At 38.7% G+C, this 16781-nt stretch overlaps 1 protein-coding gene across 1 annotated transcript; it reads left to right on the top strand.

Moving 5' to 3' along the window:
• The first annotated feature begins 10167 nt into the window (after positions 1–10167).
• On the top strand, positions 10168–15913 carry LOC128523982 (E3 ubiquitin-protein ligase TRIM35-like). Its single transcript, XM_053496239.1, has 4 exons — positions 10168–10188; positions 13675–13758; positions 15540–15635; positions 15728–15913. Exons 1-4 carry the CDS (start codon positions 10168–10170, stop codon positions 15911–15913), a joined length of 387 nt encoding a protein of 128 aa, XP_053352214.1.
• Positions 15914–16781: the final 868 nt, after the last annotated feature.

Below are 16781 nucleotides of genomic sequence, written 5' to 3' on the forward strand. Positions count from 1 at the left end.
AAACCCCCAATTCTGCGAATTCCCCCAGCAGCGAAACCGGTTTGGTGACTTCACACCTGTTGTAAAGGTGAGATGGGGGATTACAGTAACTGTGGGTGCGCTTCACCTCGGAGCGCGCTGTCGCGTTGTATTCAATGAATAGACTAAAACTAAATCATGTTTGCTTCAGCATTGGAAACAATATTGTATTAGGCTAACTTTATTAAAGATTATACACTTTTGTATTCTTTGTCCACACACGTGGGCATCTTTAAATTTTTAGATATTGATCCTTTCTCGATGCAGCGAATTTTCTGAGCAAATTAATAATAATTTCCATGAATGAAAAGCAGGAAGAAGAAAAGGTTACGCGAAAATAAGAAAAAGCTTTAGAGGTAAATGCTGTGAAATGCTTCAAATGAACAGATTCTGCCTATAACAGGTCAGGGACAGTGAGGCTGGACCCAGCAGCGCACCACATCCCACATCATAATACATGCTGATGATGACCAACACGTCTCCCCTGATCTACCAGAGCCAAGTAAAAAGAATGGCAATCAAACAGAATAAAATTAGTAGCAGCATTAACTTGTGCTAGTTATTATGATGGTGGTCAATATTAATTGAAATAATGTTTCTCAGCATTATTTCGTGTTAATATTGACTACCCTAATAATTAAAATAAGTAACTAGTTTACTAGCGTGAGCTACTGCTGCTACTGATTTTATTTCAGCTTACCTGTTCAGTTTTATTGCCATTCCTTTTAAAATATTGTCTTTATAGATTTATATGTTGTTTGTCTTGATGTTCTTTTTTTCGTTTCTTTGACCCAATATATGTTCAGTGATACTTCAAATAACATGTTTAAATAGCATTGATTTCTGTATTGTGTTATATTTTTATACTAGTAACTGGTGTTAAAAATGTATCTCTACTTGAATGAGCCAATGTATTATGGTGTGGGCTGCTGTGGGCCAGGAAGTCCAGGGCCACTTTTTGGTTCCAGTCCGCCCCTGTAATAACGAATGGAGAAAGCGCAGTCAAAGCCCAGGGATTCTGTGTTCCGCGGGGGCCAGTCGTGAATAGCTGACACTTAGTGACAGCCAATGAAATTGAAGCATTTTTGTTGCTTTCCACGTGGTGTGGCGTTGCTTAAATAATATCCGTATAATATCCGTATATCCTATAAAATCGTCCAGACCCTGGTTCGAATCCCGCTCTGGGTGAAAATGTAATAAATGTGAATCCTTTGTTTTACACTTTTTGCTTATGATAATCATTAAATTACAGCAACTGTGAGGTGAGTGCTAATGTGTTTAATAGCTTAAGAAAAAAAATTCTCAATTGCAAACATGCATTTAGTACTGAAGCATAACTTGATAATGTAATTGCTATATCATGGTATTTTAGCGAATAGCACCGGAATTTTGAGCACTGGCTGGGAATCGAACCCGGGTCTCCCGCATGGCGGGCGAATCACCTACCACTGAGCCACCAGTACCCGTGTGGGTTTAAAGTGCATAAACATAGGCTAACGTCATACATCTTTGTAGTCCTTTTGCACGCGCGTGGGTGCGTTACAATAATAATAATAATAATAAATTTGGAGAACTACTACTACTAATAATAATAATTCTGAATGAAAATGAAGAATAAATACATATCAGTTTGAGCTTAAAACGTTTATGAGCTCTGTCGCTTGCCGTCAATGGGCGCCTAAGAGACATAACATTTTTCGGCTTCGGTAGACACACAATACTTTAGACTGAAACACGACTGCCCCCTACAGGTATTGAAGGGCATTTTCACAGCTTGCCGCGCGCACTCGCGGCAAGTCGTGGGATCCCTTTTCCGAAAACGTGCGTTTTTAAAGGCCAGGGGCCTGATGTATAAAACTTTGTGTAGATTTCATCCTTAAAGTGTGCGTACGCACATAAGGCAGAATTTGCGTATGCACAAAAGTTTTCAGATTTATAAAACCGTACGTACGCCAGAACCTGCGCAAGGTTCGCTTTATAAATCACAATTATCTGAATATTGTGTGCAGGTGCACGTGCTTATAGCTTACCCCAATCTCCTCCCGAAATAACCATATTTGGAGGTTAAGACTGCCTATTTTGAATATGTATGATCTCCCTGCATATTAATACGACCAATAATTGTCATTGATCTGTTGGAAGAACAGAAACGAAAAGCAAAAAAAAAAAACTTTTACCGACTGCGAGATGGAGGTACTGCTGTCTGAGGTGGAGGGCCGAAAAAAAGTTTTATTTGGTGGGCTCTCTGCGGGCATTTCAAATAAAAGAAAGATGGTAGAATGGGAGCAAGTATAACAGAAGCAGTCAATGCTGTTACATCGGTGCCTCGCACAGTCCAAGAGACCAAAAAAAATGGTCAGACTTAAAAGTAGTCGTTAAAAAAAAAAAGAATATGTGCACACAGGCGCAGTGTCGTAACAACTGGTGGTGGTCAAGGAATCACTGACCTCTCAGCCTTTGATGTAAGGGTGGGCGCGATTATAGGGGAAACAGGATTATCACAAAAACAGCCTTTTTATCACAAAAACAGCCTTTTTCCATCTTAGAAATATTGCCAAACTTAGGAGTATCCTATCCGTATCTGATGCAGAAAAGCTAGTTCATGCATTCATGACCTCCAGACTGGACTATTGTAATGCATTTACTAGGTGGTTGTCCTGCATCCTCAATAAACAAGCTACAGTTAGTCCAAAATGCAGCCGCCAGGGTTCTCACTAGATCCAGAAAATATGATCATATAACACCTATATTATCATCCCTGCACTGGCTACCTGTTCAATTTAAAATTTATTACAAAATAGTACTACTTACATACAAGGCTTTAAATGGTTTAGCTCCCACATACCTAACCAGTCTTTTGATACGCTATAATCCACCACGTCCCTTAAGATCACAAAACTCCGGACTTCTGGTAATTCCCAGAATTTTAAAATCCACAAAAGGGGGCAGGGCATTTTCATATTTGGCTCCAAAGCTTTGGAATAGCCTTCCAGACACTGTTCGGGGAGCAGACACGGTTTCCCAATTCAAAAGTAGACTCAAGACGCATCTCTTTAATCTGGCATACGCGTAACTCATCCCATAACCACATACTCCAGTACACCTATCCTGAATGGCAACTACGCTAATTCTCTCCATCTTTTCTGTATTTTTCTACCCATCCCGAGGCATCTGGAGATTGTGCCAGCTTTAGTAGACAAAGGCCACACCTGCAAGGTTTCTAAGGCATCTTGAGAAGGACCTGCTCCAGCTAGATTCTGCTTTATGATGGCTGGAGCTACCATCCTGCTCCTGTGCTTCCAGTGATCCAGACCCCATCTGCCCTCTGCACCTACTGCTAAACTGAATCTACACAACTTCTGTTATATTGAACTTTCACCTGCACAACACACATGATGTTATTTCTATCTGTTATCACCCAGATGAGGATGGGTTCCCTGTTGAGTCTGGTTCCTCTCAAGGTTTCTTCCTATTGCCATCTCAGGGAGTTTTTCCTTGCCACTGTCGCCGTCACCCTTGGCTTGCTCATCAGAGACATTTCATTCATTTTCATTCATCATTCATTCATCATTCATTTCATTATTATTCATTCATTCATCATTCATTTCATTATTATTCATTCATTCATCATTCATTTCATTATTATCTTTTTTTTTTTTTTGTGAAGCTGCTTTGAGACAATGACCATTGTTAAAAGCGCTATATAAATAAAATTGAATTGAATTGAATTGAATAAGTGGAGTTCTTCCAGAATTCCAAAGTGATACGGATGTGATTTGCGGTGACGATGCTAATTAATTGATCTATCTACACATTATATAAGTTTTTGTCTGTTTAAAATTCTGCTTTTTTTATTGTGGATAATTTAAATCAACCAATTCAAATTCCACGGAAGTGGAAAGTCCTAAAATATCCAAGTGACAAATCTAGCAATAGATGCAGCTGTATTTAAGATATACGTTTATTAAAACAGTCGATTTTCCTGTTTATTCATATGCAAAAAAAAATAACTTAAAAAGACAACACCACTTGTACTTGAACACACAGCGCGGTTTCTCCGCGAGGGTCTTTCCAATACTGGCCGTAATTCAGAACACAATTTCAAGAGGATGGCTCTTGGGAATCGAAATCGGCTCATGAGCCAATCATCATCATGAGCAAGGAAATCTTCACAGTCTCTGAAAACCTCCGTAGAGCGTCATTAGCAAGGTCTTCTAACAGCGCTAGAGCATCCATTATGATAATATGTTATATACGCACATACCTTTTTATAGCCCATTCATTAAAAAAAAAAGTTAATTCAAAGTATTTGCACTTGGTTAAGAATGCTGATAATGATAATTCAGGTTGATGCAATTTGATTAATTTGGTGATGACTATTTTAAATAGTTATTGCTATTTGGGCCAGTTGGTGTCGCCAAAACACATACTCTTCTAAAAGAGTGCGTACGCACGGTCAAGAGCATCCTTACGGTGCGCACTTATTTACGCCAAGTTTATTTTTTATAAATCCCGATATGTGCGTGGAAAAATGCGTACGCATATTTCTATGCCCATTTTGGGCGTACGCAACGTTTATACATCAGGCCCCTGATCTGTATATACTGCATCCCTGTAAGTATGCAAAGGGATACATGTCTGTCATGTCTGTCTACAATGAGGCGGAGGCAGATGCAGGGTGACTTGGACAAAAGTGATTTATTTTCAAAGGTAGCAAGCGTGAGCAAGAGTCCAAAACACAAAAGAAACCAAAAGAAAAGGTTCACTTCCTAGGCTGGATCTGCAGACAGGCTTGGAAGAAATAAACTAAAGAAAGTCACTAGAAAAATCCGATTGAACTGAAGAAGAATCTCTCAGCCTTGACCTTGCCCTTGATGCTGGTCCTCTTAACCGACGTTAGCCCGGTTCTGCAGACACTGTTCAGTCCTGGGGGAGAGACGAAACAAACATGGTTGCATATCAATGTGAAGCATGCAGGTGCACAACTGTGAACAGACAAATGCTCACGGGTTCGGCTGGAATAAATAGGGGGACACACGGGGTAGACACTGGTGAAATTAATTTGGTGCTAAAGAAATAAAGGCAAACAAGTACACACGTAGACACACTAGGGGGAGACAAAGCGGCAGCTCAGTAATTCGGCGAGCCAGATCTTATTCCCCAGGGCTGAGGTGGACCAGGTGTGACAATAGCACATGATCTAGTCAGCAGGTTTTTGACTATAGGTTTGAATGGGTGGAGAAAAGTGTCAGGTGTGTTGTGCGACAAAAGAGTATCAGCGAGAATAAAAGGAAAGGTGTATAGGACAGTGGTGAGACCAGCGATGCTCTACGGCTTAGAGACAGTGGCACGGAAGAAAAGACAGGAGGCAGAGCTGGAGGTAGCAGAGCTGAAGATGTTGAGGTTCTCTTTGGGAGTGACAAGGATGGATAGGATCATGAGTGAGTTCATCAGAGGGACAACCCATGTTAAATATTTTGAAGATAAAGTCCAGATTGAGGTGGTTTGGACATGTTCAGAGGAGAGAGGTTGGAACTGCCAGGCAGGAGGTCTAGAGGAAGACCAAAGAGGAGATTTATGGATGCAGTGAGAGAGGACATGAAGTAAGTTGGTGTGAGAGAAGAGGATGCAAAGGATAAAGTTAGATGGAGGCAGATGATTCGCTGTGGCGACCCCTGAAAGGGAACAGCCGAAAGACAAAGAAGAAGCTAAGATAAATGTTATGTCGTTGATTTATAAAATCTTGATTAAGGATATTTTATTTTGTTTTATTTATTACATTTTTATTTTTCAGTTTCCCCCCTGAGGGATTGCCACCTTATTGTGGTCAGGGGGTTTGTGTGCCTCAGTGACCTTAAGATCTATACCAGCAGGAGCTTAGTCTTCAAGTGAGACACCCAAGTTGGACAGGTCTGAAGGTAGACAAAGTGCAAGCCACTTCTCCAGGCTTTGGACGCAACTAACAATACAATTCAGCAAGGACAATACTGTTACTATAAGCACAGGGAAAAACAGCAGTGCTCGAACATGATGTGTACACATGATGCCCCCTTCACATTTCTGACTGCCCCCCCAAATGTACCTGTCTAGAACCGGTGTTCTGTCGATTTTTTCTGCCTTGTTGAAAAATGCTACCGTAGCACAAATCGATAGAAGAGTTCATTCACACTTATTGTTACTAACGTTTTTGTAATGTTAATAAATGCTGACCAAAATTATTAAAAAAACTACACTATGGACGTTCAATGTTATTAGATTTAATCAAAACATCTCATGACGTGCGTAAGCATTTATGTATGAACTACTGTACTCTGTGCACTAGATAGTGCTGCACACATATGATAACCACAAGATATTCAAGTATACAAAAAGATGTAAACGGAGGTGTTTAAATTTGAGCAATAAAGTTTTAAAAAGTCCACTATAGTTTTCTGCCCTAAGTTTTTATTTTCCTTAACGTCAAGGCTCATTTATGACAATTTATGCAGAAACTCAAATGTTTCGGTTAAATTAAGCAAAGGGAAACTCACCGTCAACCGTCTCAGCACCAAGGTAGCATGGATTTATGGGCGTGGAAACAGCGTGCAAACTTGTGGGACTGCGCATGTGCAGATCCGGTATGTAGCACAACTCGATGGGTAGCATGTTTCGATGGAACACCGGCCCTACTTTAAACTGTCTTCAGGCTGTGTGTGTGTGTGTGTGTGTGATAAAAGAGTTGTACAGTAACTTCCTTCCTTTTATCAGACAGCGTGCACAAGTTCACATGTTTATATCACATATATAAAGAGTAAATACACTCACCGGCCACTTTATTAGGGACATTCAAGGGTTAAAACCCTTAGGGGTCGGCGGACCCGTCGGCGGGCACAGCATTTTTTTCTGGTAACCAAGAAAAGAGTTTAAAATGCTCCGTCACGTTCGATCATACACATAAGTGTAGTACATCATTTAAATCTGTAAACAGTCTACTTTTATTTATGTATACGTACAATATCCACAAAAGATTGTGCTTTTGTAAAATAAAGAAAATATACAGGGTGCGCTTTCAGCCGTCTCAGTCTCCACGAAAAATCTTTTTAAAACTCGTCAATGAACTGAAACTCCGCGAATAACTGCACAGACCGACATGAGAAATATATCTATAGAAAGATTAAAGTGTCTACTTTTAAATGATGCAAATTGAAAACAAATATTCTCAGTTTTTGTAATCCGTATAAAACCAAGCAGAGACACAGAATTTCTGTCGCACTTTATTATCTGCTAATGACCCGAGGCAGGACACGCCCACACGTCAATCACACGGAAAACAGTCACAGGGTAAATCTACATACAAGGCCACGCCCCCCCGGACACCGGCGTGAAAACACACACACACACAGACAGACCGGCTTAAAAACACAGAGTTTACACACAGATTCAGTGAGTTTTTTTGCACGTTTTGAAGATGGCGCGCGCTACACACCCGAGGAAGCTCTGCAGAATGTTCTGGACAGTGGGAGAAGTTTACATTTACCTCAGAAGAAGACTGTGTGGCTCTGACGCATTTTGAAGAGAGAACAGATCCAGCAGAGGACATTCAAGCAAACTGTTATGTTAAGTTATTAAATCTTATATAACTGTTATTCTGATAGTAATAAACTAATATTAGTAAATATTTTCCTCACTTCAGCTAGCTCTTGTCAGCTTGTGTGACACATTGGCCCTTAATGCCACTTACACAGTTTAGTGTAGTATGTAGATAACACTGCTAACATGTTGGCTTATGTAGCAAACTTTCCCGGTGGCTAAGCTAATGTCCTGTGGAGTTTACAGATGTTTATAAATGTTCTAATGTATTTCACCTCGTTTTGGATAGCTTTAGATTATGGTTGCTAATATGTATTTGGCTCCGTTTTGGTTAGCTTATAACACCGCAATTGGTAATGTTATTTAGCACAAACAAGCTAGCTCCATTCGGCTTAAATACTCCCTTATGTAGCTCAGTGATGTTTATGAATATCTCTGTGGTGTAAGTGTATATAATGCCTTTGTCTAGTGTGTATTTACAAATAAATGTTTAGAATGTGTTAAATATGTGTGTAAAGCATATCCACTGGATGGTGTTTGCTAATGTCTCAGGTGTAAATGTTTGAGATGCAATACATGGTCTATCGGCCATCAACAGATATTTGTCCAGTCTATCCCACATGGAAAGAACCTATATGAGGATATATGCGCATATATGAAGCCTATGCAGTATATATGCATATATATGATAATATATATGCTGCATATAGGCAAAATTGAGGTGCATATATGTGCATATACAGGCCATATAGGTCTCCTGTATTGCTTCTTTATATCCACATATAAGCCCTATATGTACATACAAAATATGTCTCATATACTGTATAGCTCATGGCAGGATCTGGTCTTTTTAGCTCATATCTCAATTTGGCAACTGTCATACATGATGCGCTCTTATTTTATATTATCAAGGCAATAACAAAGAACTAACTAAAACAAAATGAAAATTGGGGGTGGGAGGGGGGGGGGGTCTCAGTCAAATAACCTAAATATTTAGTAAATATTTTATCTTGAACAGAACAAGAAAGTTAACAGAATAATGAAATGGAGCCCATACGGTACAGTGTGTTACAGTACATACAGCAGGTACACTCCCAGTTGAACATCATGCAGATAGATACAGGACTACAAGTTTAGTTAATATTCACATCAAATATCAGAATGAAGAACATGTATGATCTCTGGATGATCTCTCCGTGCCGTAGCTGCTGATGCTACTGTTTTTCTGCGATTTTCATCCCAGTGACTTTTTCACAGAGAAAAACAGCCAGAGGGGTTTAAAGGCTATGCTAACTCAGATAACTAATCACTGGGTACAACTGTGGTGAGCCAAAAGGCATCTCCGAGCACACACACACACACACACACACACACACACACGTACGTGGATGGGCTACAACAGCAGGAGCCCCCAGTCAGGTTCCACTCGTGTTGTCCAGGAACAGGAATGGGAGGCTGCAGTGAACACAGACCCACCAGAACTCACCTGGAAAGGTGGAGACCCGACACACGTCACCTTTATAATAAATATATTTAATATGATGTTATTACAACAATTACAATATATGAGTAAAAAATAAATGTATGAAGCCCTTTGCAGAACTGTCTGTCGTTTCTTGTCTCTCGAGACCTACCTGAGATCGTCCTGTACCTTCACCTCGGTGCTCTGCTACGACGTGACCTTTTAACCTTTTTAGTCACGCACACCATCCTTATAGTTGATGACGATATAATAACTTGTTTAAGTGAAGCTGCGTGGCTGCTTTGGGGAGGTTTTGTGCAAAAAGTTTATGTTCTGAGTCCAAAGCCTGTCTACATCTGCCAGGAGGTTATTACTTTATCACAGATACAGAATTGAACAAGATGATGAATGAAACACACACACAAATCAGCACAGAAATCATCTAAAACACTCAGACTAAAACAGACTGAAGGTACGCAGTACACTAGCTTTATTACAACTTGTGTTGGACAATTAAAAACATTTAGTGCATGCTAAAGAGGAATATGCAACACAAAACAAATATGCTGTTCCTTATAATATTGTAGCATGGAGTCATCATTTGAAGGTAACATACAAGAGCTTTTGAAGAACTTTGGAATAAATATGAAGTATTCAGCCAGACACACATTGTTTTCTAGCTACTACTTAATTGTATGGAGTGAAACAAATTGCAAATTGCATTTGTATGGATTTTGAAATGATATGATGCATAAAGTGTGTCATAATTCAAATGCAACTGCAAACTTTGCATTACCGTTTGCTTTTTCGCCTTGAACAAACACTGTCTGCTAAATTTAAAATGAAAGAGCAAAGTCCATTTGGAGTTTCATTTCTCATGTCTTACAAGTCATGAGCCTGTCATATTTAAATAGCAAAATCAATTACCACATTTGCTTTTTCACTTTCTCTGTGTTGCGCATGTAATCTGCCAAAACTCAAACGCAATCGCTAATTCTGGCAGCATTTAGCTACTTTCGGGCAGGCTTTAGCTACTTTTCATTGGAAATAGTTGGCAACACTGATCTAGCTACACGTAGAAGACAGAACAGACCTGCAGGAGAAAGAGCTTCACCGTGATGGCGGAGGGCAGCGGCCCGGTCAGTGCACCTGCAGTGTGTTACACTAATTATATACTGTCAGATATTCTTATCATTTAACTGTGATAAAGGAATTTAGTCAAAGTTTAGTTAGGCCTTGTTCACACGGGCGTTAAAATCGAGCGTTTTTCTTGCGTTCGTAGCGTCCGATGAGCGCGGGTCAAGCACAGAGTGTTTTCTACACATAGGAGTCAATGAGAGTGTTCACACGGGCTTTGGTGACGTGCGTTTGTCCGGCTGCGCGTTTATATGCCATTAAAAAAACGTTGCATGCAGCTTTTTCTTGGCGTTCAAAACCCAACGAACGCAAGGAAACCGCTTCTAGTGCGTTTTCTTCACGTTCATTTTACGCTTTGGAGGACCGGATATATCCCATGATCCTACATGCTATACATAGGGAAATGCGGAAAAAGGCAAAATAAAATAAAATAATTGTTAAAAAACTTACGCGGAAATTTTCGCTTTTTTTTTTTAAACCACAAAAAAGACTTCCATTAATCCCACGTTGTGCAGTCAGAGAATGAACCCGGTAGCGGCGGGCTTTCATATCCAGTTCCCGACACACTGCCCCCACAGGTTAAAACACAAACTACAGTTGGGGCTGCAGGCTGACGTTAGACAGAGACAAACGAACGCCGGTGTAGAAGTCAATCAAGCGCCACTACAAAACGCAACACAAACGTCCAGGACGTTCAGAGCACGTTCGTTTATCCAAAAACTTAACGCCCGTGTGAACAAGGCCTTAAAGTTGAGCTAGTGAGCATGAGACCCAGACTGATGTTTGTCACACACACACACACACATGAGAGAGAGGGAGAGGTGGCTAAAAGTATTAGAACATCATGTGACCTGTATTAGTTCTCTGTGTGTACAGAACAGGTGATGTCACTAATTAATTCGGGTCTGGGTGAAGAGTTGTGTTAATTAAAATCAGCTGCTTTAGTTAATTGATGGAACAGTTAGGTGGCAGGACTTTTACTTACTGAAGCCATGGTGTCCATCTCTGTACAGAATCCTCAGGTTTAGAAGAAAATGACTTCATACTAAATACTGATAGTTGTGTGGCAATTTAATTACATAATGAGTTATCCTTATTTCCTGTATTGTCATTATTTAAATGTTTGAGATTGTCATGAAAACAGTGATTTCTCTTTTGTACTTTTGGCCACCACTGTATATATTATTATAAAGCTACTGTAGATATAATGATGTTGAACTTGTGTATGTGTGTATATAATTCCTCAGGATGACTTGATTTAGTCCCTGATCTTTATGTTTTTGCTTCAATACAGATTGTTCTCCAGCGCATCATCTGGCCTCACAGTGGAGACGAGGATGACGATTGTTCACTTGATACAAAATGTCGTATGTCAGGCTTCCATCGTCAGTTCATCAAACATTTTGGGGTTTTTGGAATATGCTATACTTTATGTAAATGTGTGTTGATTTCACTTAAACATATTAAAGACATGTCCAGTAATCAGTTCTGGGGCTTTTACTCAAAAACAATTATATAATAGCATTAGTTGGCATCCAACTTAAAATTTTTTTTGCAAAATAACTGCATTTACAGGCCAAAAGCACATTCGACTTCTTAGTCACCAGAGCATGAATTTATACTAGATTAGTCTGTTATTCGAAAAGCAGTGGTTAAACCTCATGAGGAGGAGTTTCTCTAATCGTTTGTCAGACAAACTGTTTCTCCTTAGAATCAGCTCTTCCCTGCCCAGACAAGCGTCTCTTTAGACACTATGCTGTGCAATAGATTTAAAAGAATGAACGACTCTGACTAGAAGATATGATGGTGAGCTGCTCATTCTGTTTATTATAATATGTCCTTAGCTGCATTGTAATATTTTCATAACTAGAACTGTAGCCAAAATTTGTGTATGTAGACGTATTAGGAGTCTTTTTATTGAAAATGCATAAAATTTTATATTTTATTTCCTATCAAATGAACTACATGACTCAAAAAAAAGATTAGCTTATTTTCATAAATGAGATTCAAAGAACCGAGTCACAAAAATGATTCAAACTTCCCATCCTACAGCCCACTGTGGTAAGTAAAATCAATTCCCCCAGTATTTCACCCAGCAAAGATCATTATGCAGATAATTAAAGCTATGTAAAGCAAGTTGTTTGATTATTAACTAATGTAATTACTAAATTTAGGAATAATGCATTACATTAATTACAGTATTAACTAATGTATTGTACTGTAATATATTACCCCAAAACTGCTTGTTGTAAAAATTATATCCTCCTAAAATGAGATGGAATGTAAGTGTGGACAATCTGATCATTCTGATTTACACACATTCACATTTCATAAACACTTTAATAATTCTTTTAATTGTGTAAAGCTGCTTTGTGGCAATGACAACTGTTAAAAGCGCTATACAAATAAAATTATATTGAATTGAATACAGTAGATCCACCGGCTGCATGTGTAGAATAAACGGTTAGAAAAGTAACGAGTCGAGTGGAGCTGATTGTAGCGGAGTGAGAGTAGCGTTTCTACTTTACAAATCTACTCAAGTAAAAGTATAAAGTATGGTGCAGTAAAACTACTCATAGAAGTAATTTTTTTTACTCAACTAAATGTAACTCGTTACTACCCACCTCTGATAACTGGTCATGAGAGGCATTAAGGTCGAATATTATTATCTTGTTGGTTTGTTAATTTATTTGTTCCAGGTCAATTATTTTTCTATTTATTGATATTCATTGCTTTTAATAACTATTTACACCCTACGATTTGTTTATTTCTCTCATAGAATTCTGTTGTAACTTGGTTGGCGTTAATTGTGATTCTCCTTTTTCTTGTTGTAAGATCTATAAATAGTCTCCACTGAATGCAGAAATATTAAAAGATCTGAGTTGACGCCAGGTTTAAGTTTTCCAAAAGGTTTCCACAGTAACCTCAAAAACACCCAATAAAACATAACGGAATTTAAAATAAAATGACTATTGCTCCTTAAAGTAAGAGCTGTGTGCTGTTTCTGATGTAAATGATGACTGTAGAAGGTTATAATGTGTCTCTAAAACTCCTCCTATTAAGGAAGTGTCAAGTCTGAGACCACCTTTATAAACAGCCTGCAGTGTTCTGCTCTGGTGAGGTTAGTTTTATTCTCAGTTTGTTTCTTTGCCTCATTTTTAACAGCAGCAGCTAAATAAAATGGCTTCTAAGTTTTCAGAGGAGGATTTCTCCTGTCCTGTGTGCTGTGAAATCTTCAAGGATCCTGTTGTTCATAGCTGCAGTCACAGTGTGTGTAAAGTGTGTTTGCAGCAGTTCTGGGAGACCAAAGGATCCAGAGAATGTCCTGTTTGTAGGAGGAAGTCGTCTATGGATGATCCTTCCACAAACCTGGTGTTAAAGAACCTGTGTGAGACTTTCTTACAGGAGAGAAGTCAGAGATCTTCATCAGCATCTGAAACAGTCTGCACAGTGAGAAACTCAAACTCTTCTGTGTGGACGATCAACAGCTGGTGTGTGTGGTGTGTCAGACTTCAAGAAAACACACCGACCATAAATTCCGCCCCATTGACGAGGCAGTAACAGACTGTAAGGTAAATATTATATACCTGTGAGGTTATGGATCACAGGACAAATAAATGAGGAATAACCTTTAATCTCCCTAAATTATCTACAGTGTCAAAGTAAAAAAATAAGGTGTGATAAATTACATAATTGCTTTTTAATTAATTTATTCATATGATAACTACCAAATATATCTAATATTTTATTATATACAGTACAAACATTTATACAAATCATCTGAAGTGTCACCTGTAGAAACAACCAACATCATATATGTCTAAACTTTTTATAAATTCTATCTGAAGTTGTCCCGTACTGTTGGTGTTGGACTGTGGGCATGAAGGCGAGGCATAGGCGCAGAGGAGATAAGGTGGCAAACAAGGTCTTTAATGAGAAACAAACCAAATAAAACATGAACAAAGAAAGTTGGCTTTACCTTAGAGCATACTATAAACAAAACCAATAATCAACTAATACACAGACAAGGGATACAAACCAGACAAGACACACTAAACAGACCAGAGGACTAAACACAGGGAACTATACATGCAAGGGGCTAAAAATACACAATATAGGCTTGGCTAGGCCTACTAGCTATTTTGCAAATTAGCTGCTAAGCTAGCTAGTAACTAAACAGGCTAGTAGCCAGAGACCCAAGGGATGAACAGACTAGGCACACAGCAGACTAGGTATGAAACAGGCGAAGAACTCTAAAGGTTAGAGGCTAAACAGACTATGATCTAATAAGACGAGGAGACTAGACAGACTACTGGTTTTTACACACACATTGGACATTTGTTTACACTATTGGCCACTGCACAACTACACTTCGTGGTCATCAAATCACTCCATCACAAGTCACTTTAAGCATATTTGCACTGCACAAGACACTTTTAATATGTGGATTGCACAACCCTGGACATTACTATTCTTTTATTACCATTCTTTCGGCTGCTCTTATTGTTTTACATTTTTTCATATATTCTCCATACATTTTCTATATTGTGTATTTTTGTGTACAGTTATTTTATTTTTAACTTATTATTTTATTTTATTCTTCCCTGGTTAAACTTACACTATATTTTAATTTTCATATTTATTTCCTATTCCTACTCATATTCTTTTATTCTTAGGTTACAAGCAGTTGTCTAAGCATATCATACTGTGTATGACCGTGTATGTGACAAATAAAATTAGAATTGGACTAAGATCTAAGCAGGTTAGTAGTGCACTGGTTAGTATTTATACAGACTAAGAACTACACATGCAGAGAAGGTTACTTACACATGAGGGTAAACACAAAAAGCTCATTCTCCTAGAGGCTAGTCCTGCTAGGAGACACAGAGACAAAGAGACATACTAAATTAGGACAAATATAAACTTAACTTAAAGCTCCAAAAAGCAAAAGGCCAACTATAATTAAACAAACTAAAACAGAACCAGACAAAACAAAGGCCCATTTAACAGAACTCACATTAATGCTCGACCCAGTTTCTTAGAACAAACAGCTATTTATCATGTTACTAACGAGCTACCTCATTCAAGTGAGCACCTGACCAAGGTGCCTTCTGGGAAACTGAGTTTACCAACAAAAAGCACAAACACAAAACATTGCCCTCTAGTGGGAAACCCTCACAGAGGTTTAAGAGAGTGTTTATGAAAGAGAACATAACTACAGTATTACAGTTACATTACTTTTAAACTCACATTAAATACTGTAGAGTTAAATCCTGTCAGTGATCTGAGTTAATGATGTGTATAATAGGAGCTGAAACACAGAGTCTCCATGCAGTGTGTTGATTTGTTTCAGGAGAAGCTCAAAACTGCACTGAAGCCCCTACAGGAGAGACTGAAGATCTTTAACGACTGTAAACTGAACTGGAGTCAGACTGCAAAACATATAAAGGTTAGAATCAATAACATGGTTTTATTATTAGAATTATATTTTCCATCACTGTATAATCAGTTATATTTCATTTAATTTTCTCTTCACTGCAGATTCAGGCCCGACACACAGAGCGTCAGATTAAGGAGGAGTTTGAGAAGCTTCACCAGTTTCTACGAGATGAAGAGGCAGCCAGGATCACTGCACTGAGAGAGGAAGAGGAGCAGAAGAGTCAGATCCCAGGGTCAGAACACTCCCAGAAAAACAAGCCTCTACACCAGGGCCAGCTTATACACTAAATGCACGCTACAAATGCCTCACTAAATTACAGAAATGCTTCCCTAATTTACAAACTACACTGAATGATGCATAACTGTGAATGCATTCACTACACGCCCCCCCTTAAAATTACCAAAGGGAATATTTTTTTTTCTTTGAGTTTCTTACACAAAGGAACACAAACTAATTAACACAACTTAATTAAATAATTTTGTAATCATTTATTTATTTATTTATTTATTTCGCATTTTTAATGACTTATGGAGAATTTCTTAAACGTCAAAACAAAATGAAATGTTATGTTGCTAGACTTTAGCTGTGTCCAGTGTCAACTTAGCTTGTGGTTTCCAACCCAGAACTATTTACTAACTGTTAACACGTACAACCAAAATGTTAAAAATAATCATCTTTCTGCCTGTCGGCTTCATCTCTAACATTGACTTCCTGATATACTCCTTATCCCCCCTATGTACCTGTCCAAAGCTCATCCATCTGGACTCTCTACCTTTGTTTCCAAACTGCCCTACTTGCACTGTTCTTCCAATATACACATTCCAAATCCTGTCCATTCTTGTCATTCTCAAATTGCACTATCTTTAGCTCCGCCCCTTCAGCTCTGTTACCTTTCTTTTCATCAGCAGCAAAGTCTCCAAACCATACAACACTGGAGGGGGTATTCCAGAAAGCAGGTTATGTGACATACCGGGTAAGTTTAAGAGTAAGTTAGTGGATAACCTCAACTTTCAGTTCCAAAAATGGAGGTAACTTTCTGGGTATGTACGTAACCATAGCAACTTACTCTCTGAAGATAACCTGCTCGGTAGGAGATTATGTTCCGGGGTAAGTTTGTTTCAGAAGGTTATTGAACATAGCGCGCTCTTTTGATGA

Source organism: Clarias gariepinus, chromosome 5 (assembly GCF_024256425.1).
Source record: "Clarias gariepinus isolate MV-2021 ecotype Netherlands chromosome 5, CGAR_prim_01v2, whole genome shotgun sequence".
In the NCBI taxonomy this organism is placed as follows: Eukaryota; Metazoa; Chordata; class Actinopteri; order Siluriformes; family Clariidae; genus Clarias; species Clarias gariepinus.